Source organism: Magnolia sinica, chromosome 5, assembly GCF_029962835.1.
Source record: "Magnolia sinica isolate HGM2019 chromosome 5, MsV1, whole genome shotgun sequence".
Lineage (NCBI taxonomy): Eukaryota > Viridiplantae > Streptophyta > Magnoliopsida > Magnoliales > Magnoliaceae > Magnolia > Magnolia sinica.
Window position 1 is genome coordinate 26,231,255 of NC_080577.1, and position 21,651 is coordinate 26,252,905.

General features: G+C 36.2%; 1 protein-coding gene across 1 annotated transcript; it reads right to left on the bottom strand.

Annotated features, from left to right (window-relative positions):
- Positions 1–423: 423 nt before the first annotated feature.
- Positions 424–1,170, bottom strand: LOC131246998 (putative glycine-rich cell wall structural protein 1). The gene has a single exon (XM_058247446.1). The coding sequence runs from the start codon at positions 1,168–1,170 to the stop codon at positions 424–426; it is 747 nt and encodes a 248-aa protein (XP_058103429.1).
- Between the last annotated feature and the right edge of the window lie 20,481 nt (positions 1,171–21,651).

Here is a 21,651-nt window from a genome sequence, read left to right on the forward strand (position 1 = left end):
GATCTAGCAAAACGAATGGAATGGTGTGGATTTCTAACAAACATCACAGTGGGTCCCACCTGACATCCGAGAGCAGGAAATTGGCATCCCCGTTTTCGTATTGCATTTTATTTGGTGGGCCTTTTTATTATTTATAACAGAATGTTTTGGCATGACAAATAACTTGATTAACCAAGTAGCTTAAGGAAAAGTTAATTTAAATAGGTACTGGAACGTAAATACCAATTTACGGGGTAGCATTGGGTAAAAATCAAGATTAAAATGTTCATACGACATTAGAATATATAGCCAAACTTATTCTACGAAACGATACATGTTTTACGTGGAAAGTCTTAAAATTGCCTACTTCAATTCCATCAAACAACTACGCCTGTGATATACCAAAACACCACTTGTAGCAAGCAAGCACGACTTTCTTTCTTCTCAGCGCCCATGACCACCTCCACCTCCACCTCCACCAAAACCCCCTCCAAATCCACCAACCCCACCTCCCCCAAACCCACCACCACCTCCAAATCCTCCTCCACCCCCACCACCATCTCCATACCCTCCACCACCTCCGAACCCTCCTCCACCCCCACCACCCATGCCACCTCCACCTCCACCCCCAAATCCTCCTCCACCTCCTCCTTCTTTTCCTCCACTCCCTCCAGCACCACCATTTCCATCATTCCCACCACCACCTCCAATCGAACCATTACCACTTTCTCCGCCATTCCCGCCACCACCCTTATCTCCCCCACTTACACCACCATCACCCCCACTAACACCCGGTGCCCCACCGCTACCACCCCCAACTCCTGGCACGGCTTTACCTCTTCCATCACCAGAATCACCGCCTCCTCCAGGTGCACCACTCCCTCCAACACCCCCACAACCACCACATTTATCACCTTTCCCTCTGCCTCCAACACTACCACCCCCAACTCCTGGCGTCACCTGGCCTCTTCCATCGCCCGACTCTCCCCCTCCTGGTGCACCATTACCTCCTACACCTCCATAACCACCCAAATTCTCCCCTCGCCCTTTATCACCACCATCTTCTCCTGGCTTGCACTTTACCTTTTTCTCATCAAAGCCATTACCTTTGATGGGCCTCAAGCTACTAACATGGGAAGAAAGCAGAGATAATAAGAACAGGAAGAGAAAGAAGAGATGGAGATCTTTCATGTTTTGAAATTAGGTTCACGAGTCTGCTAGAGTTTGTCATGCACGTTGGTTTATATAGAGGGATAGAGAGATGAAAGATGAGGTGGGCCAATCCATCGAACGGTGCATGTGGAGTCTGAATTGTAATAGCTGTTTCCCACATGATAGCAGCGTAGCTCTGACTCCAGCGTTCGTCTGCTTATCTCTTCTTTCACTGGAGATTAGGGTTTCAGTGCATGAACCCAGCAAAGGGCACGATTGAAGCTTTACGTTTCCAAGGTTTTTCGTCCTTGCATGGGCCTGTTATATATATTAGAGTAATACCAAGTGCAATTGCTCGCACGAGGAGGTGAAGGCATGCGTGTGGCAGATCAGATCAGTTCATCAAGTGATCACCAGTTGGAAAATGCTGTCTCAAAATCGGTACTATATTGATCATCAGGTGGGCCACACGTATACAAATAAATGAACAGCTAGTAGAAATTGACGACATGTCTACCTGATGATCGGTTCCGATCGACTGATTTTTGAAATATGGAATCGACAAAGGAGCTCCTTTTATCCGTGTAAAACATATGGGCCTGTCATAGAGTAAGTCAACTGATTAACGGTCTTGATCATGGAAAGGTGGGGATATTTCATAGCAACCAATGTACATCCGTTAAAAAAAAAAAAAACCCTAGTTTTGAGCGCTGGGGTCCACATGGTATATATAAGGGATCTAAACCTTCCAATAGATGTGTCCCACCATGATGACGAGATCCGCAAAAAATGAGGCCAATGTAACCGATAGGTGGTTTCCACCGCTTGAACTTGAGGTTTTTCTGTTTTTTTCGTTGGCTTTTATGGAGTGGTCTTGTTGACGGTTGGATCAGCCTGATATTTGGGGTGTATGACCAACATGGTGAGGCACGCCTTTTGAACGGACAGTATATCTTATAAATACCGATTTCATACCACAACAATCCGGTATGACACTCACTTGATGGTGGTACCGTTACCACTGAAGCCTGCCCCTAGATTTATTTTTCTACCAAAACAAGGTTTTAAAAAAACCAGGAAATGCACAATGTTTTTTTTTTTTTTTTAATTATTATTATTTTAAAATGTTTGATCTAGCAATGTTGTGTTTTGGCTCGATCACAAAATGGACAGAGGGGTCTACCTGTACATGATCAAGACCGTTAATCAGGTGACTTAACTAAGTAACCATTTAAATGAGGCAAGATGTGTCAACTGAGTTTGAAGAAAAAGATTTTTGAAAAGAGTGAAAGTAGAATGGCCAGACCATTGTTTTCGACCACTGTTTTCCCACAAGTTGTGCCCACCTTGCCATGGGTTTACTGGCCCTGACCTCTTTGTCAGGACGTGTACCCTGTGGGACCCACCTAATTCGCTGCTCTAATGTCCAGCACGCTTGCCAGTTGCAATCGTGTGTGGAGGTTGGGACGTGTGGATAAACACGAGCTTTCAACTACACAAGTACGTCCAAAAAGAGCTTTCAACTGTACAAGTACATTGAGGACCTTATGAAATTATCCATTCATTTTGTATGATGGTGATCCACTCGATTGATTGGACACGGCCCAAACACGAAGCCTAGATTCAAGCCTGGGCTCGTTCCTTGGGCCAGGTTTAGAGGCCCAAGCCCCGGCCCTATAGGGCAGGGCCACCCTGCCCATTGCCACCTGGGTAGATGAATGGGTGAATCTTCAAAATTAAGAGGAAATGTTGAGAGTTCATTTGGCCCTTTCAATGATCAAATCATGGGATGGATGTATAACAATTGAAGATATCTCATCAATGCTTATTAATGATAATTAGATACTTAGGAAATTTTTTTTATCTATTTTAATACAAAACAGGTACTAGTATCTATCCACCGTACCCTTAGCAAGATTATACTTTCAGCACCTTTGTTCTTTGGATCTTTTCATCTTCCCGGTAAGAGATTAACAATAGTTATTTTAATTTGATAGTTGGGACAGTCGTATTTATAAAATTTTGAGGCTTGTGTATTGTCTAATGTCTTAAATTTGTTTGTAATAGGATCCATTGATGTCATCGATAAACTACTCAATCTCATCGAGCAGATGCTGATGATGTCGATGCCATCGACAAATGATCGATCCCATCGAGAAAATCTGAAAAAATACTAATTGATTGTTGGACAATTTTGGAAGTTGATACTCAATGGCATCAAAGGATCTTCGATGTCATCAACTAGTCCTCGATGTATGTTGATGCCATCGAATGACGTATTGAAGGTGTGAGCAGTTTTATGTAAGTACGCGATTTGTTTCATATTTTGGTTGCGTAGTATATATACCGGGTGTAATCGGGATTAGGGCAAGGATTAAGAGGGATTATGACTTTCCAAGTTGTTCTACAGGGTTCGAGGACATAGCTAGGGTTTTAAAGGAGGTTCGAGGGTTATTCGAATCAGTAAGATTTACTATCTCTTATAATATTGCATTCATAGTGCATTACTTATTTCTTCGCGCCATGGTTTTTTTTTTCTCGTAAGGGTTTTTTCATGTAAAATTCGGATTGCCTTCTTATTGAGTTTGTTTGTGAAATTGTGATTACTTTGCTTGATTCTGCTATGTGGTCTTCCGTGTGTCCTAACAAGTGGTATCAGAGCAAACGTTGGAAAGCAGATCGAATCTGAAAGTAAGGTATCAATGGCATCTAACATGAAGTTCGATGTAGATAAGTATTCTGGTAAAAATAATTTTGAACTATGAAAATTTAAGATGAATGACATCTTAGTTCAGTAAGGATTGGAAGATGCACTCATTGGGAAGCAACCAGAAATCATGAAAGAAGAACAATAGAACAAGTTAGATAAAAATGTCAATATCTCAATCCAGTTATGTCTAATAGATGAAGTCTTTTATAATGTTGTGAAAGAGAAAACTGCAGCAGATACATGAGCGAAAATAGAGGACATATATGCGAAGAAGTCTCTTGAGAATTACTTATATCTGAAGCTATAGTTGTTTAATCTAAATATGACGGAGGGGGCTGACATTAAGGCCCACATCAGTTACTTCAATAGGCTCATTTATAAATTGTTAGATGTGGATAAGACGATGAAAGATGAAAATTAAGCATGTATTTTATTGAATTCTCTTCTAGAATCGTATAAGTCATTTAAAGACTTTTTGTGTACCGACAGCACAACCATCAGCATTGAGATTGTTATCTCAACACTTTAGTTGAAGGTGATAAGAAAAAAAAGTGATGACGTGGGTACTTCTACAGATGCACTGATTACGAGGAGGAGAGATTCTGAGCGGGATAAAGGATCTTCGCAATCGAGATCCAAATCCAAGAACAAGTACAAAGGCAAGTTGAAGTACTAGAATTATGATATGACATGGTACATAAAGAAACATTGTCAGAATCCTAAGTCGAGGAAGGAGAAATCAAAGAGTCCTTCTAGAGAGGTTAACACTATAGAATCCAGTGATGAAGTAAGTGGTAATGACTACTTAAGGCTACGAGTATTTGGTTATTTTCACGCCCCAAACTCAGAAACCGGACTCACAAAATTTCCGATCACCGAATTCGATGCTGACAGCCTCCGTAGTACCCCATTCTCGGCTCTCAGTGTTCATACGCCAGATTCTGATCCTCGGATCTTACAAGGAGAATTTTCAATATGAATTTGTTTCATAAGAAGCATAACCACAAGTATACCCAAATCATAAGAACAACATCATCACCACATATCCACTAATATAATTATTTGAGTACAATACTGAAAAGGAAATACATGCATATAATGAAATCTTCAGAAGCTCTATCGCACGCTCCTGCCTCAGCTCGACTGCGTCCTGTCACCGCCTGTACGCATCTATCGTGCATAAGCTTATAGAAAGCTTAGAGGGTGGTGTATGTGTGTACACAAGATAAGTGTCAAGTATTCAATACAATACCTTAATCATATAATATCGGAATTACTGGCATGAATCATACGATATCAGAGTAAGCGAAAATACTACAAGTCCATAAAAATATCATCAACCTCATCCAGGATATGCGATGAAATGGCATAGCAAGGCAATATTATATACTGAGAAAGTAATGTAAATCGGCTATATAATGCAAAAACATAATGAACCAGATATCAAATATCGAGGATGCAATACAATATGTAATTCGGAAAAGCTATAAATATCATTAGCCTTATTTAGGTCATATAAATATAGAAATATAGTAACCCAAAATGTCATATGTCGTAGATGTAATGCAATATGCGGTGCGAATGGAATGACTATACTGGAGTGTAAAGTCGGGATGATAGTACGTAGTATCACAGGCTATGGGATCCATCACAAGAGACTTCTATCCAAAGTAGTCTCATACTTAATTTGGATGTCAGACTCAATATGGTAAACTCCTGATCTCATGTTAGTCGCGCATCCTAACTGAAATCCTGGCAATTGCGAAGGTACATGTAAAAAATAGTTGCGCACCACCAGCCCGAGTGGGTAGTGAATGAATGAGGAAATGAGTATACAACTCCTGCTCGATAAGTCTACATATCAGTACTACTCATCTCTGGGATCATCACCGGAGTTTAGTACACTTTAAATGGCACTGCCCCTCTCCCAGCAGCACAGTCCAAGTGAGCGTAAGAAACTTCCACTACCAAAAAAAGGGGCAAAGGCTACGGATTAAATCCGTAGCCATAGACCTATGGCCACGGATTCAGTCCGTAGCTAGTCCGTAACACGACCGTCGTCGTAGGTGCCATAACGATAGGTCTGGAACCTATAGCTACGGATTTAATCCATAGCCATAGGTCAATGGCTACGGATTAAATCCGTAGCAATTATATCTGTAGCAAAAAACTTAAACAACTACGGATATTATTTATAGCTGAAAGTCCGTAGCAATAGGCCAAAATTTAAATGGCTACACATATCTGATTATTGGCTATGGATTAAATCCGTAGCTATATGTTAAATAACTACAAATATAATCCATAGTAATTATATCTGTAGCAAAAACTTCAAACAGCTACGGATATTATTTGTAGCTGAAAGTCCGTAGCAATATACCAAAATTAAAAAGGCTACACCTGTCTGACTAGTGGCTACGGTCAATATCCGTAGCTATTTTGTACATTGAAAAATTAAATCATTTGTTCATTCAATTACCACCTGTTCATTCAATTACCACCTGTACAATCATTCATTCATTCAATTACAATCATTCATTCATTCAATTACAATTACAACCCTTCATTCATTCAATTACAATTACAATCCTTCATTCAATTAATTATAATTACAATCAATTACAGTTACAATTATAATAATGCTGAAAATACAAATCTTTGGCTTCATTAGAGAAATGTGCTCGACTTCACCCTGAAATTTCAACAGCTTCGTATATTCCATCATCCTACAAACAGTCATATCATTCATAAATTAGAATGCCCATTGGAGAAAAGAAAGACAGTGAAAGAAGTGCATCACGTATAACCACTTTTTTTTTCTTAATGAATTTTAAAAAAAAAACTCAAAGAGGAATGAAATTAACACAAAAGAAATGGTCTCACCATATGATTATAGGTTTAGGTTTGGTTTAGGTTTGATTTAGGTTTAGGTTATAGGTTTAGGTTAAGATTAGGCTATAGGTTATAATTAAGTTTAGGTTATAGGTTAAGGTTTAGGTTATAGGTTTTGGTTTAGGTTTAGGTTAAGGTTTAGGTTATAGGTTATAGCTTTTAAGAACTTGATTACAGGTTAAGGTTTAGGATTAGGAAATCGGGTTCGGGTTTGGGATCGGGTTTAGGTTTGGATTTTCAAGTTTAGGTTTAGGTTAGGGAGTTGAGATTAGGATTAGGTGTAGGTTTGGGTTTAAGGATTTGAGAATACATTTAGGTTATAAGTTTAGGTTTAAGTTAAAGGTTTTAAGAAAGGTTATAAGTTTAGGTTAGGTTTATGTTTAGGTTTAGGTTTAGGTTATAGGTTATAGCTTTAGAGAATTAAGAATGGGTTATGGTTTAGGGAAAGGTTAGGTTTAGGTAATAGGTTTTGGGATTTGGGAATAGTTTTAGGTTATAAGTATAGGTTTAGGTTAGGTTATAGGTTAAGGTTTAGGGATTTGAGTTTAGGCTATAGGTTTAGGTTTAGGTCTAGGTTTAGGTTTAGGGAATTGAGTTTAGGTTATAGGTTTAGGTAATAGGTTTTGGGATTTGGGAATAGTTTTAGGTTATAAGTATAGGTTTAGGTTAGGTTATAGGTTAAGGTTTAGGGATTTAAGTTTAGGTTATAGGATTAGGTTTAGGTTTAGGTTTAGGGATTTGAGTTTAGATTATAGGTTTAGGTTTAGGTTTTATGTTTAGGTTTAGGTTTATGTTTGGGTTTTGGGATTTGAGAATGGGTTCGGGTTTAGGTTATAGGTTTTGGTTTCGGTTTCGGTTTAGGTTATAGGTTTTGGGATTTGAGAATGGGTTCGGGTTTAGGTTATAAGTTTTGGTTTAGGTTTAGGTTATAGGTTTTTGGATTTGAGAATGGGTTATGGTTTAGGTTTAGGAAATCGGGTTCAGGTTCGGGATTGGGTTTAAGTTTGAGTTTTCAAGTTTAGGTTTAGGTTTAGGTTAGGGAGTTGAGATTAGGATTAGGTGTAGGTTTAAGTTTAGGGAATTGAGTTTAGATTATAGGTTTAGAAAGAGGTTAGGTTTAGGTAATAGGTTTTGGAATTTGGGAATAGTTTTAGGTTATAAGTATAGGTTTAGATTAGGTTATAGATTAAGGTTTAGGGATTTGAGTTTAGGTTATAGGATTAGGTTACGGTTTAGGTTTAGGTTATAGGTTTTGGGATTTGAGAATGGGTTCGGGTTTAGGTTATAGATTTTGATTTTGGTTTTGATTTTGGTTATAAGTTTTGGTTTAGGTTATAGGTTTTTGAATTTGAGAATGGGTTCGAGTTTAGGTTATATGTTATGGTTTTGGTTTTGGTTATAGGTTTTGATTTAGGTTATAGGTTATAGGTTTATGTTAAGGTTTAGGTTTAGGTTAAAGGTTTTGGGATTTGAGAATGAGTTCACGTTTAGGTTATAGGTTTTGGTTTTGGTTTTGGTTTAGGTTATAGGTTTTGGTTTAGGTTATAGGTTTTGGGATTTGAGAATGGGTTCGGGCTTATAGGTTTTGGTTTAGATTATATGTTTATGTTTAGGCTATAGGTTTTCATTTTAGTTTAGGTTTAGGTTATAGGTTTTGGTTTAGGTTATAGGTTATATGTTTTGATTTAGGTTATAGGTTATAGGTTTAGGTTTTAGGTTTTGGTTGTGGTTTTGATTTAGGTTATAGGTTATAGGTTTAGGTTAAGGTTTTAGGGAAAGGTAATAGGTTTTGATTTAGATTATAGGTTATATGTTTAGGTTTTAGGTTTAGGTTTAGGTTTTGATTTATATTATAGGTTATAGGTTTAGGTTTAGGTTATAAGTTTTGAGATTTGAGAATGGGTTCGGGCTTAAGTTATAGGTTTTAGTTTTGGTTTAGGTTATAGGTTTTGGGATTTGAGAATGGGTTCGGGTTTAGGTTATAAGTTTTGATTTTGATTTAGGTTTACGTTATATGTTTTTGGATTTGAGGATGGGTTATGGTTTAGGTTTAGAAAATCGGGTTCAGGTTCGAGATTGGGTTTAAGTTTGGGTTTTCAAGTTTAGGTTTAGGTTTAGGTTAGGGAGTTGAGATTAGGATTAGGTGTAGGTTTTGCTTTAGGGAATTGAGTTTAGGTTATAGGTTTAGGGAGAGGTTAGGGATTTGAGGTTAGGTTATAGGTTAAGGTTTAGGGATTTGAGTTTAGGCTATAGGTTTAGGTTTAGGTCTAGGTTTAGGTTTAGGGAATTGAGTTTAGGTTATAGGTTTAGGTAATAGGTTTTGGGATTTGGGAATAGTTTTAGGTTATAAGTATAGGTTTAGGTTAGGTTATAGGTTAAGGTTTAGGGATTTAAGTTTAGGCTATAGGTTTAGGATTAGGTTTAGGTTTAGGTTTAGGGAATTGAGTTTAGGTTATAGGTTTAGGGAAAGGTTAGGTTTAGGTTATAGGTTTTGGGATTTGAGAATAGTTTTAGGTTTGGGTTTTATGTTTAGGTTTAGGTTTAGGTTTGAGTTTTGAAATTTGAGAATGGGTTCGAGTTTAGGTTATAGGTTTTGGTTTAGGTTATATGTTTAGGTTTAGGTTATAGGTTTTAGTATTTAAGAATGGGTTCAGATTTAGGTTATAGGTTTTTGTTTTCGTTTAGGTAATAGGTTTTGGAATTTGAGAATGGGTTCGGATTTAGGTTATAGGTTTTGCTTATTGGTTAAGGTTTAGGTTTAGGTTTAGGTTTAGGTTATAGGTTTAGGGATTTGAGAATGGGTTCGGGTTTAGGTTATATGTTTTGGTTATAGGTTATAGGTTTATGTTAAGGTTTAGATTATAGGTTATAGGTTTAGGTTATAGGTTTTTGGATTTGAGAATGGGTTATGGTTTAGGTTTAAGAAATTGGGTTCAGGTTCGGGATTGGGTTTAGGTTTAGGTTTTCAAGTTTAGGTTTAGGTTTAGGTTAGGGAGTTAAGATTAGGATTAGGTGTAGGTTTAGGTTTAGGAAATTGAGTTTAGGTTATAGGTTTAGAGAGAGGTTAGGTTTAGGTAATAGGTTTTGGGATTTGAAAATAGTTTTAGGTTATAAGTATAGGTTTAGGTTAGGTTATAGGTTAAGGTTTAGGGATTTGAGTTTAGGTTATAGGATTAAGTTACGGTTTAGGTTTAGGTTATAGGTTTTGGGATTTGAGAATGGGTTCAGGTTTAGGTTATAGGTTTTGGTTTAGGTTATAGGTTTTTGAATTTGAGAATGGGTTCGAGTTTAGGTTATAGGTTATGGTTTTGGTTTAGGTTATAGGTTTTGATTTAGGTTATAGGTTATAGGTTTATGTTAAGGTTTAGGTTTAGGTTAAAGGTTTTGGGATTTGAAAATGAGTTCACGTTTAGGTTATAGGTTTTGGTTTTGGTTTAGGTTATAGGTTTTGGGATTTGAGAATGGGTTCGGGCTTAGGTTATAGGTTTTGGTTTTGGTTTAGGTTATAGGTTTTGATTTAGGTTATAGGTTATAGGTTTAGGTTAAGGTTTAGGTTTAGGTTATAGGTTTAGGGATTTGAGAATGGGTTCGGGTTTAGGTTATATGTTTTGGTTATAGGTTATAGGTTTATGTTAAGGTTTAGGCTATAGGTTATAGGTTTAAGTTATAGGTTTTTGTATTTACGAATGGGTTATGGTTTAGGTTTAAGAAATTGGGTTCAGGTTCGGGATTGGGTTTAGGTTTAGGTTTTCAAGTTTAGGTTTAGGTTTAGGTTAAGGAGTTGAGATTAGGATTAGGCGTAGGTTTAGGTTTAGGGAATTGAGTTTAGGTTATAGGTTTAGGGAGAGGTTAGGTTTAGGTAATAGGTTTTGGGATTTGAGAATAGTTTTAGGTTATAAGTATAGGTTTAGGTTAGGTTATAGGTTAAGGTTTAGGGATTTGAGTTTAGGTTATAGGATTAGGTTACGGTTTAAGTTTAAGTTATAGGTTTTGGGATTTAAGAATGGGTTCGGATTTAGGTTATAGGTTTTGGTTTTGGTTTTGGTTTTGATTATAGGTTTTGGTTTAAGTTATAGGTTTTTGAATTTGAGAATGGGTTCGAGTTTAGGTTATAGGTTATGGTTTTAGTTTAGGTTATAGGTTTTGATTTAGGTTACAGGTTATAGGTTTATGTTAAGGTTTAGATTTAGGTTAAAGGTTTTGGGATTTGAGAATGAGTTCACGTTTACGTTATAGGTTTTAGTTTTGGTTTAGGTTATAGGTTTTGGTTTTGGTTATAGGTTTTAGGATTTGGGAATGGGTTCGGGCTTAGGTTATAGGTTTTGGTTTTGGTTTAGGTTATAGGTTTTGGGATTTGAGAATGGGTTCGGGTTTAGGTTATAAGTTTTAGTTTTGGTTTTGGTTTACATTATATGTTTTTGGATTTGAGGATGGGTTATGGTTTAGGTTTAGGAAATCGGGTTCAGGTTCGGGATTGGGTTTAAGTTTGGGTTTTCAAGTTTAGGTTTAGGTTTAGGTTAGGGAGTTGAGATTAGGATTAGGTGTAGGTTTAGGTTTAGGGAATTGAGTTTAGGTTATAGGTTTAGGGAGAGGTTAGGTTTAGGTAATAGGTTTTGGGATTTGAGAATAGTTTTAGGTTATAAGTATAGGTTTAGGTTAGGTTATAGGTTAAGGTTTAGGGATTTGAGTTTAGGTTATAGGATTAGGTTATGGTTTAGGTTTAGGTTATAGGTTTTGCGATTTGAGAATGGCTTCGGGTTTAGGTTATAGGTTTTGGTTTTGGTTTTAGTTTTAGTTATAGGTTTTGGTTTAGGTTATAGGTTTTTTAATTTGATAATGGGTTCGAGTTTAGGTTATAGGTTATGGTTTTAGTTTAGGTTATAGGTTTTGATTTAGGTTACAGGTTATAGGTTTATGTTAAGGTTTAGATTTAGGTTAAAGGTTTTGGGATTTGAGAATGAGTTCACGTTTACGTTATAGGTTTTAGTTTTGGTTTAGGTTATAGGTTTTGGTTTTGGTTATAGGTTTTAGGATTTGGGAATGGGTTCGGGCTTAGGTTATAGGTTTTGGTTTTGGTTTAGGTTATAGGTTTTGGGATTTGAGAATGGGTTCGGGTTTAGGTTATAAGTTTTGGTTTTGGTTTTGGTTTACGTTATATGTTTTTGGATTTGAGGATGGGTTATGGTTTAGGTTTAGGAAATCGGGTTCAGGTTCAGGATTGGGTTTAAGTTTGGGTTTTCAAGTTTAGGTTTAGGTTTAGGTTAGGGAGTTGAGATTAGGGTTAGGTGTAGGTTTTGCTTTAGGGAATTGAGTTTAGGTTATAGGTTTAGGGAAATGTTAGGTTTAGGTAATAGATTTTGGGATTTGGGAATAGTTTTAGGTTATAAGTATAGGTTTATGTTAGGTTATAGGTTAAGGTTTAGGGATTTGAGTTTAGGCTATAGGTTTAGGATTAGGTCTAGGTTTAGGTTTAGGGAATTAAGTTTAGGTTATAGGTTTAGGGAAAGGTTAGGTTTAGGTTATAGGTTTTGGGATTTGAGAATAGTTTTAGGTTTGGGTTTTATGTTTAGGTTTAGGTTTAGGTTTGGGTTTTGGGATTTGAGAATGGGTTCGGGTTTAGGTCATAGGTTTTGGTTTAGGTTATATGTTTAGGTTTAGGTTATAGGTTTTGGGATTTAAGAATGGGTTCGGACTTAGGTTATAGGTTTTGGTTTTCATTTAGGTAATAAGTTTTGGGATTTGAGAATGGGTTCGGGTTTAGGTTATAGGTTTTGCTTATATGTTAAGGTTTAGGTTTAGGTTATAGGTTTAGGGATTTGAGAATGGGTTTGGGTTTAGGTTATGTGTTTTGGTTATAGGTTATAGGTTTATGTTAAGGTTTAGGTTATAGGTTATAGGTTTAGGTTATAGGTTTTGATTTAGGTTTAGGTTAAGGTTTAGATTTAGGAAATCGGATTTGGGTTCGGGATTGGGTTTAGGTTTAGGTTTTCAAGTTTAGGTTTAGGTTTAGGTTAGGGAGTTGAGATTAGGATTAGGTGTAGGTTTAGGTTTAGGGAATTGAGTTTAGGTTATAGGTTTAGGGAGAGGTTAGGTTTAGGTAATAGGTTTTGGGATTTGAGAATAGTTTTAGGTTATAAGTATAGGTTTAGGTTAGGTTATAGGTTAAGGTTTAGGAATTTGAGTTTAGGTTATAGGATTAGGTTACGGTTTAGGTTTAGGTTATAGGTTTTGGGATTTGAGAATGGGTTCGGGTTTAGGTTATAGGTTTTGGTTTTGGTTTTGGTTTTGGTTATAGGTTTTGGTTTAGGTTATAGGTTTTTGAATTTGAGAATAGGTTCGAGTTTAGGTTATAGGTTATGGTTTTGGTTTAGGTTATAGGTTTTGATTTAGGTTATAGGTTATAGGTTTATGTTAAGGTTTAGATTTAGGTTAAAAGTTTTGGGATTTGAGAATGAGTTCACGTTTAGGTTATAAGTTTTGGTTTTGGTTTAGGTTATAGGTTTTGGTTTTGGTTATAGGTTTTGGTTTTGGTTATAGGTTTTGGGATTTGAGAATGGGTTCGAGCTTAGGTTATAGGTTTTGGTTTTGGTTTTGGTTATAGGTTTTGATTTAGGTTATAGGTTATAGGTTTAGGTTAAGGTTTAGGTTTAGGTTATAGGTTTTGGGATTTGAGAATGGGTTCGGGTTTAGGTTTTATGTTTTGGTTTTGGTTTAGGTTATAGGTTTTAAGATTTGAGAATAGGTTCGGGTTTAGGTTATAAGTTTTGATTTTGGTTTAGGTTTAGGTTATATGTTTTTGGATTTAAGGATGGGTTATGGTTTAGGTTTAGGAATTCGGGTTCAGGTTCGGGATTGGGTTTAAGTTTGGGTTTTCAAGTTTAGGTTTAGGTTTAGGTTAGGAAGTCAAGATTAGGATTAGGTGTAGGTTTTACTTTAGGGAATTGAGTTTAGGTTATAAGTTTAGGGAAAGGTTAGGTTTAGGTAATAGGTTTTGGGATTTGGGAATAGTTTTAGGTTATAAGAATAGGTTTATGTTAGGTTATAGGTTAAGGTTTAGGGATTTGAGTTTAGGCTATAGGTTTAGGATTAGGTCTAGGTTTAGGTTTAGGGAATTGAGTTTAGGTTATAGGTTTAGGGAAAGGTTAGGTTTAGGTTATAGGTTTTGGGATTTGAGAATAGTTTTAGGTTTGGGTTTTATGTTTAGGTTTAAGTTTAAGTTTGGGTTTTGAGATTTGAGAATGGGTTCGGGTTTAGGTTATAGGTTTTGGTTTAGGTTATATATTTAGGTTTAGGTTATAGGTTTTGGGATTTGAGAATGGGTTCGGGCTTAAGCTATAGGTTTTGGTTTTGGTTTAGGTAATAGGTTTTGGGATTTGAGAATGGGTTCGGATTTAGGTTATAGGTTTTGCTTATAGGTTAAGGTTTATGTTTAGGTTTAGGTTTAGGTTATAGGTTTAGGGATTTGAGAATGGATTCGGGTTTAGGTTATATGTTTTGATTATAGGTTATATGTTTTGGTTATAGGTTATAGGTTTATGTTAAGGTTTAGGTTATAGGTTATAGGTTTAGGTTATAGGTTTTGGTTTAGGTTTAGGTTAAGGTTTGGGTTATAGGTTATAGCTTTTGGGAACTTGATTACAAGTTAAGGTTTAGGTTTAGGAAATCGGGTTCGGGTTCGGGATCGGGTTTAGGTTTGGGTTTTCAAGTTTAGGTTTAGGTTAGGGAGTTGAGATTAGGATTAGGTGTAGGTTTGGGTTTAAGGATTTGAGAATACATTTAGGTTTTAAGTTTAGGTTTAAGTTAAAGGTTTTAGGAAAGGTTATAAGTTTAGGTTAGGTTTATGTTTAGGTTTAGGTTTAGGTTATAGGTTATAGCTTTAGGGAATTGAGAATGGATTATGGTTTAGGGAAAGGTTAGGTTTAGGTAATAGGTTTTGAGATTTGGGAATAGTTTTAGGTTATAAGTATAAGTTTAGGTTAGGTTATAGGTTAAGGTTTAGGGATTTGAGTTTAGGCTATAGGTTTAGGTTTAGGTCTAGATTGAGGTTTAGGGAATTGAGTTTAGGTTATAGGTTTAGGTTTAGGTTTAGGTTTAGGTTTCGGTTTCGGTTTTAGGATTTGAGAATGGCTTCGGGTTTAGGCTATAGGTTTTGGCTTTGGTTTAGGTTATAGGTTTGGTTTAGGTTATAGGTTTTAGGTTTAGGTTTACGTTTAGGTTATAGGATTTGAGAATGGGTTCGGGTTTAGGATATAGGTTTTAGTTTTTGTTTAGGTTATATGTTTTGATTTAGGTTATAGGTTATAGGTTTAGGTTTTAGGTTTTGGTTGTGGTTTTGATTTAGGTTATAGGTTATAGGTTTAGGTTAAGGTTTTAGGGAAAGGTAATAAGTTTTGATTTAAATTATATGTTATAGGTTTAGGTTTTAGGTTTAGGTTTAGGGAATTGATTTATGTTATAGGTTATAGGTTTAGGTTTAGGTTTAGGTTTAGGTTTAGGTTATAAGTTTTGGGATTTGAGAATGGGTTTGGGTTTATGTTATAGGTTTTGGTTTAGGTTATATGTTTAGGTTTAGGTTATAGGTTTTGGGATTTGAGAATGGGTTTGGGCTTAGGTTATAGGTTTTGGTTTTGGTTTAGGTTATAGGTTTTGGGATTTAAGAATGGGTTCGGGTTTAGGTTATAAATTGTGGCTTTGGTTTAGATTTAGGTTATAGGTTTTTGGATTTGAGAATGGGTTATGGTTTAGGTTTAGGAAATCGGGTTCAGGTTCGGGATTGGGTTTAAGTTTGGGTTTTCAAGTTTAGGTTTAGGTTTAGGTTAGGGAGTTAAGATTAGGATTAGGTGTAGGTTTAGGTTTAGGGAATTGAGTTTAGGTTATAGGTTTAGGGAGAGGTTAGGTTTAGGTAATAGGTTTTGGGATTTGGGAATAGTTTTAGGTTATAAGTATAGGTTTAGGTTAGGTTATAGGTTAAGGTTTAGGGATTTGAGTTTAGGCTATAAGTTTAAGTTTAGGTCTAGGTTGAGGTTTAGGGAATTGAGTTTAGGTTATAGGTTTAGGTTTAGGTTTAGGTTTAGGTGTCGGTTTGGGTTTTGGGGATTTGAGAATGGGTTCGAGTTTAAGTTATAGGTTTTGGTTTTGGTTTAGGTTATAGGTTTTGGAATTTGATAATGGGTTCAGGTTTAGGTTATAGGTTTTGGATTTGAGAATGGGTTTAGGTAATAGGTTTTGGGATTTGGGAATAGTTTTAGGTTATAAGTATTGGTTTAGGTTAGGTTATAGGTTAAGGTTTAGGGATTTGAGTTTAGGCTATATGTTTAGGATTAGGTCTAGGTTTAGGTTTAGGGAATTGAGTTTAGGTTATAGGTTTAGGGAGAGGTTAGGTTTAGGTAATAGGTTTTGGGATTTGGGAATAATTTTAGGTTATAAGTATAGGTTTAGGTTAGGTTATAGGTTAAGGTTTAGGAATTTGAGTTTAAGCTATAGGTTTAGGTTTAGGTCTAGGTTGAGGTTTAGGGAATTGTGTTTAGGTTATAGGTTTAGGTTTAGGTTTTGGTTACGGTTTTAGGATTTGAGAATGGGTTCGGGTTTAGGCTATAGGTTTTGGCTTTGGTTTGGGTTATAGGTTTGGTTTAGGTTTTAGGTTTTAGGTTTAAGTTTACATTTAGGTTATAGGATTTGAGAATGGGTTCGGGTTTAGGATATAGGTTTTGGTTTTGGTTTAGGTTATATGTTTTGATTTAGGTTATAGGTTATAGGTTTAGGTTTTAGGTTTTGGTTGTGGTTTTGATTTAGGTCATAGGTTATAGGTTTAGGTTAAGGTTTTAGGGAAAGGTAATAAGTTTTGATTTAGGTTATATGTTATAGGTCTAGGTTTTAGGTTTAGGTTTAGGGAATTGATTTATGTTATAGGTTATAGGTTTGGGTTTAGGTTTAGGTTTAGGTTATAAGTTTTGGGATTTGAGAATGGGTTCGGGTTTAGGTTATAGGTTTTGGTTTAGGTTATATGTTTAGGTTTAGGTTATAGGTTTTGGGATTTGAGAATGGGTTCGGGCTTAGGTTATAGGTTTTGGTTTTGGTTTAGGTTATAGGTTTTGGGATTTGAGAATGGGTTCGGGTTTAGGTTATAAGTTGTAGTTTTGGTTTAGATTTAGGTTATAGGTTTTTGGATTTGAGAATGGGTTATAGTTTAGGTTTAGGAAATCGGGTTCAGGTTCGGGATTGGGTTTAAGTTTGGGTTTTCAAGTTTAGGTTTAGGTTTAGGTTAGGGAGTTAAGATTAGGATTAGGTGTAGGTTTAGGTTTAGGGAATTGAGTTTAGGTTATAGGTTTAGGGAAAGGTTCGGTTTAGGTTATAGGTTTAAGTTAAGGTTGAGGTTTAGGTTATAGGTTAAGGTTTTAGGTCATGGGTTTTGATTTAGGTTATAGGTTATAGGTATAAGTTAAGGTTTAGGTTTAGGTTTAGGTTTAGGTTATAAGATATAGGTTTAGGGAATTGAGAATAGGTTAAGGTTTAGGTTTAGGAAATCGGGTTTGGGTTCGGGATCGGGTTTATGTTTGGGTTTTCAAGTTTAGGTATAAGTTTAGGTTAGGGAGTTAAGATTAGGATTAGGTGTAGGTTTAAGTTTAGGAATTTGAGAATACATTTAGGTTATAGGTTTAGGTTTATGTTTTAGATTTTAGGTTAAGGTTATATGTTTAGGTTAAGGTTTAGGTTTAAGTTAAGGTTGAGGTTTAGGTTATAGGTTAAGGTTTTAGGTCATAGGTTTTGGTTTAGGTTAAGGTTATAGGTATAGGTTAAGGTTTAGGTTTAGGTTTACATTTAGGCTATAAGATATAGGTTTAGGGAATTGAGAATAGGTTAAGGTTTAGGTTTAGGTCTTGGGTTTAGGTTTAGGTTTTAGGTTTTAAGTTAAGGTTTAGGTTTAGGTTAAGGTTGAGGTTTAGGTTATAGTTTAAGGTTTTAAGTCATAGGTTTTGGTTTTGGTTAAGGGTATGGTCCCTGCAAAGCAAATACAGATATAAACACGGCCATCCGACACAAATGTCAGGCCCTTCCAATGCTGTCCATAAAAAATGGACAGCTTTATTATGGTCATAATAGTGGTTCCCTCTTTCCAGGGAACCCCACTCTTCCGAATAGCTCCGACGCACATCCGGGTTTGCTCCATTAATTTCGAACAAATAAATAAACACGGCCTGTCCAAATGGTCAGGCCCCTCCAATGTTGTCCATAGGAAATAGATAGCTTCATCATGGTCATAACAGCGGTTCCCACCTTCCAAGGACCCCCGCTCATCCGAATAGCTCCGACGCACATCCGGGTCTGCTCCATTAATTTCGAGCAAATTTAATGGAGCAAATACGTAACCACTTGGTCCCAAATACTTACTTTATAAAAGAAAATCTCTCATGTTTTCTCAAATTTTCCATTTCGATCTTTTTTAGCTCAAATCCATGTCAATGCATGAGAATCATACATAAACATGAATTTTAAGCAAAATACATGAGGGAAATTACAACATAGATATCATGCACACGATATCACATAATGTATTGTTTAATGAACTATACATGTGCATTCTTGACAAGAGACGTACCAGATGCTTGAATCTGAAATATGCAGCTCCAACCCTCCCACATGCAACATCCACCTGAAAGAATGCGCATAATCGTCATGCTTGAGTAATCAATATAGGAATGTACAAGTAAAACTATAAAACCAGAGATACTCACTGCATTTTCAAGATCTCCTCCATAGTTGACGATTCATTCTAAAGCCCTTCTCCCTCCTCCTTTACCCGGGCTTGGGACCGCAATGCAAGGAGTTGCATTGGCGGAGTTAAAAAAGAGCTTAGGCTCCATTTGGTTTTCAAAAAAAATGTTTTTATAAATACTAATGTGATGACCAAATGGAGCCTAAGACTATAAATACGTTCAAATATAGAGTACAAAATTCATTCAATATTAAAAGAAATAAAAAAACAAGTGCCAAATTAGTTCAAAATGCACACAACAAGTTCAAAATTAGTTCAAAATGCACACAACAAGTTTAAAATTAGTTCAAAATGCACACAACACATGTTCAATTATACAGTACCAAATTTGTTCAAATTATTGAATTCTCAAAGCCTCTTTCCCCCATTGCACAAATGATCCTGGACCGGCCTCTCCAAGTGTAGATGCGAACCCATCTTCTTTCCACAAAGGAGCGTGAGGTTGTATAACCTCAGTCAGGACAACAACAAAAGCTCCATCCTCCAACGGCTTGCAATGGATAGTTGCATTTGGATTAACTTCGTGTACTTCACCACGTTTTCCAAAACCAAGCAAGTCGCATCTCTTATCGATATATATAATATCCAGCTACATTTACACATAAAATGGCATTGGTATTGTTAGCATTTATAATATAATTGTAAGCTCATTATAGTAAAAAATTTATACTTGCATTGACGATGCCTAAGTAGATTTAGCGACTGTTGGTGATGAGAGATTTTGAGTATACTGTCTATCTTTCTGCATATCAACCAATATTTTCTTCATCTCAACTATATCATGGGTCATACTATCCAATTTTTTCTTCACCTGAGATAACTCTTGAGTTACGCTCTTTTTTTCTTTTGTCACATTCTCTACCTTTGAATGAGCAGGGGCTGACTTCTTCAGTCCGACCTTACTTATTGAGCAACCTAGACCCCACATTCGCCCTCTATTGTCAGACCCAACCAACTGTAAAATATTATAAATTAAGTTATTGGGATATTCATAATTACCATAAAACTCTACTAATTTTTAAATTTTATTAGTACCTCTATAAGGGCATCATCCATGCCGGTCATCCTAGAAGCAGGATTGCTACTATATAGCTCATCTAGTTTTTCCTGTGAAAAAATACAAATGAATGCAATATAATTCAAAGTTATACTTAGGCTTTTCATAAGGGTACTAGTTAGTGGTACGAGGGATACACTTACAGCAAGGTCAGGATATTGGACAACTTTGTCCTTTCTTGTATGGGCTCTTAAGAAGACTTCACATCTACCTATCTCGACATCAGAGGTAAGATTCTTCTCCATCGCCTTTGGCACATTATATATCATTCAAATACACATCATTAATAGATTTAGATGAATGATAATTCAAATTTAAATTCAATTTTAAACTATAATATCTATTTTTAAATACATACCATCTTATGGCAAGTAACAGCCATGTTGTGCCTCCCAAGACACGCAGGTCCTTTTAGCTTGGCCCGATTGACTTTATTCCTTGCGCTTACCCTCTTAAATTTCTCGGTGGTACGTTGATCCACGAAGGCCTTCCAATCCTCCATAGGGATACCTGGGGGGCAGGACCATCTCTTACAGCAATAGGATCCTTATTTGTAATATATTTTGCAGTCAATCTTCTCTTGTAATTCCTCCACGCTTCATTGATGCGTTTTGTAACATAATCAAGACTTGCAGCCCAACTTTGACCCTCAAACTCATAAAACTGTGACAATCTTTCTGTGACCATATGAATTTGTTCATGAGGCACTTGGCGAAAGTTCGGGTATATGATTGGGATATGAGAACGGGTGAGGACACCGACATGCGATGCAAAGTCTCTGTGATCGGAATAGTCCTCATTCGGTTGCCCGAATTCATTCGTCTTTAGGACTTTTTTCCTATCAGGTGGCACAAGTAAAGAGACCCCCCTAGTAATGCCTCTTTTTTTAGATGAAGAAGAAGCTGACACAATTACATAAAAAGAATAACAGTTATATATACACATCATTGATTACTGTCAATATATAAGGAAAAGAAAATTTACATATATAATTAAAGAGAAGTATCTTATTACCTTTGATATTGCTTGAATCTGTACTCCCAAGCACCTGCGCACCCAATACCTCTGGTTGTGAATCCATGTGCCTATTTCTTCCCTAATATGAAAAGATAAGAAAAAAAAAATTTAAAAGCTAATAGTTAAGAAATAATTTAGATCACAGATAAAGTACAAAAAATTCACTATATTATCCAAACCTTATTTAGACTTCCTCCAATAAATATCATTCTGTTACATGCTTAGAAAATACAAACAAATTAGATTCTCTTTGATCGTTTTCTTTTCTTTGTTTTCTCGACCACAACACTGACATCAGATTCATTGAATATCAACTCATCAACCATTGCTAATGAGGTGAGATCAGTTCCTGCATCGGCATTACTTACAGCTTTTAATTGTTCCGATAGAATGCACGTCTCTTCTTCAACAAATTTTTTTTTAGAACCTCTAAGACCACATGCCAGTCAGGATTTTTTGGATCTCTGGAGTAGAAAACTTACGTGGCATGCTCTGCAAGAATAAAGGGCTCGTCACCGACTTTGTCTGAACTGTAAAGACTAGCCAAATTTACTAATTTCCGCATCAAAAGAAACACCATGTTGTGTCACTTTCACACTATCATACTTAAATAGGACGGGCTTGTACCCTGTTCGGTACTCCAATTGGATAATTCTACGAAGGACTCCGTAGTAAGGTTGATTTTCATCCACTGTATTGATATCCTTAGCACTTGATTGAAAGGTTGTCATACCCTCTGTCCTAACCCCACTGTTTTGGTTCGTTTTATTCTCCTCATAGTCCTTAGTGACAAAGAGGAAACCATTAATACAATATTTATTGTATTGCATAGAAAAAGCTAGAGGTCCTCTCACAACATCTTTAAATTCATTATCGTCAGATTCAGTGAAGTCTGGTTGCCTCTTCAACCAAGATATGAATTCGTCCTCGCTAGGCACCCTGTTGATCCTCTTATAGCATCGCTACAAGAAATCTTTGTGCTTCCTGCGCGATATTCGATAACATTGTTATATTGAAATCGCATAAAGTAAGGAAGATATATATATATATATATACATATATATGAGCTTA

Coding starts and splice junctions, on each gene's coding strand:
- LOC131246998 (XM_058247446.1), bottom strand. CDS start 1,170: ATGAAAGATCTCCATCTCTTCTTTCTCTTCCTGTTCTTATTATCTCTG.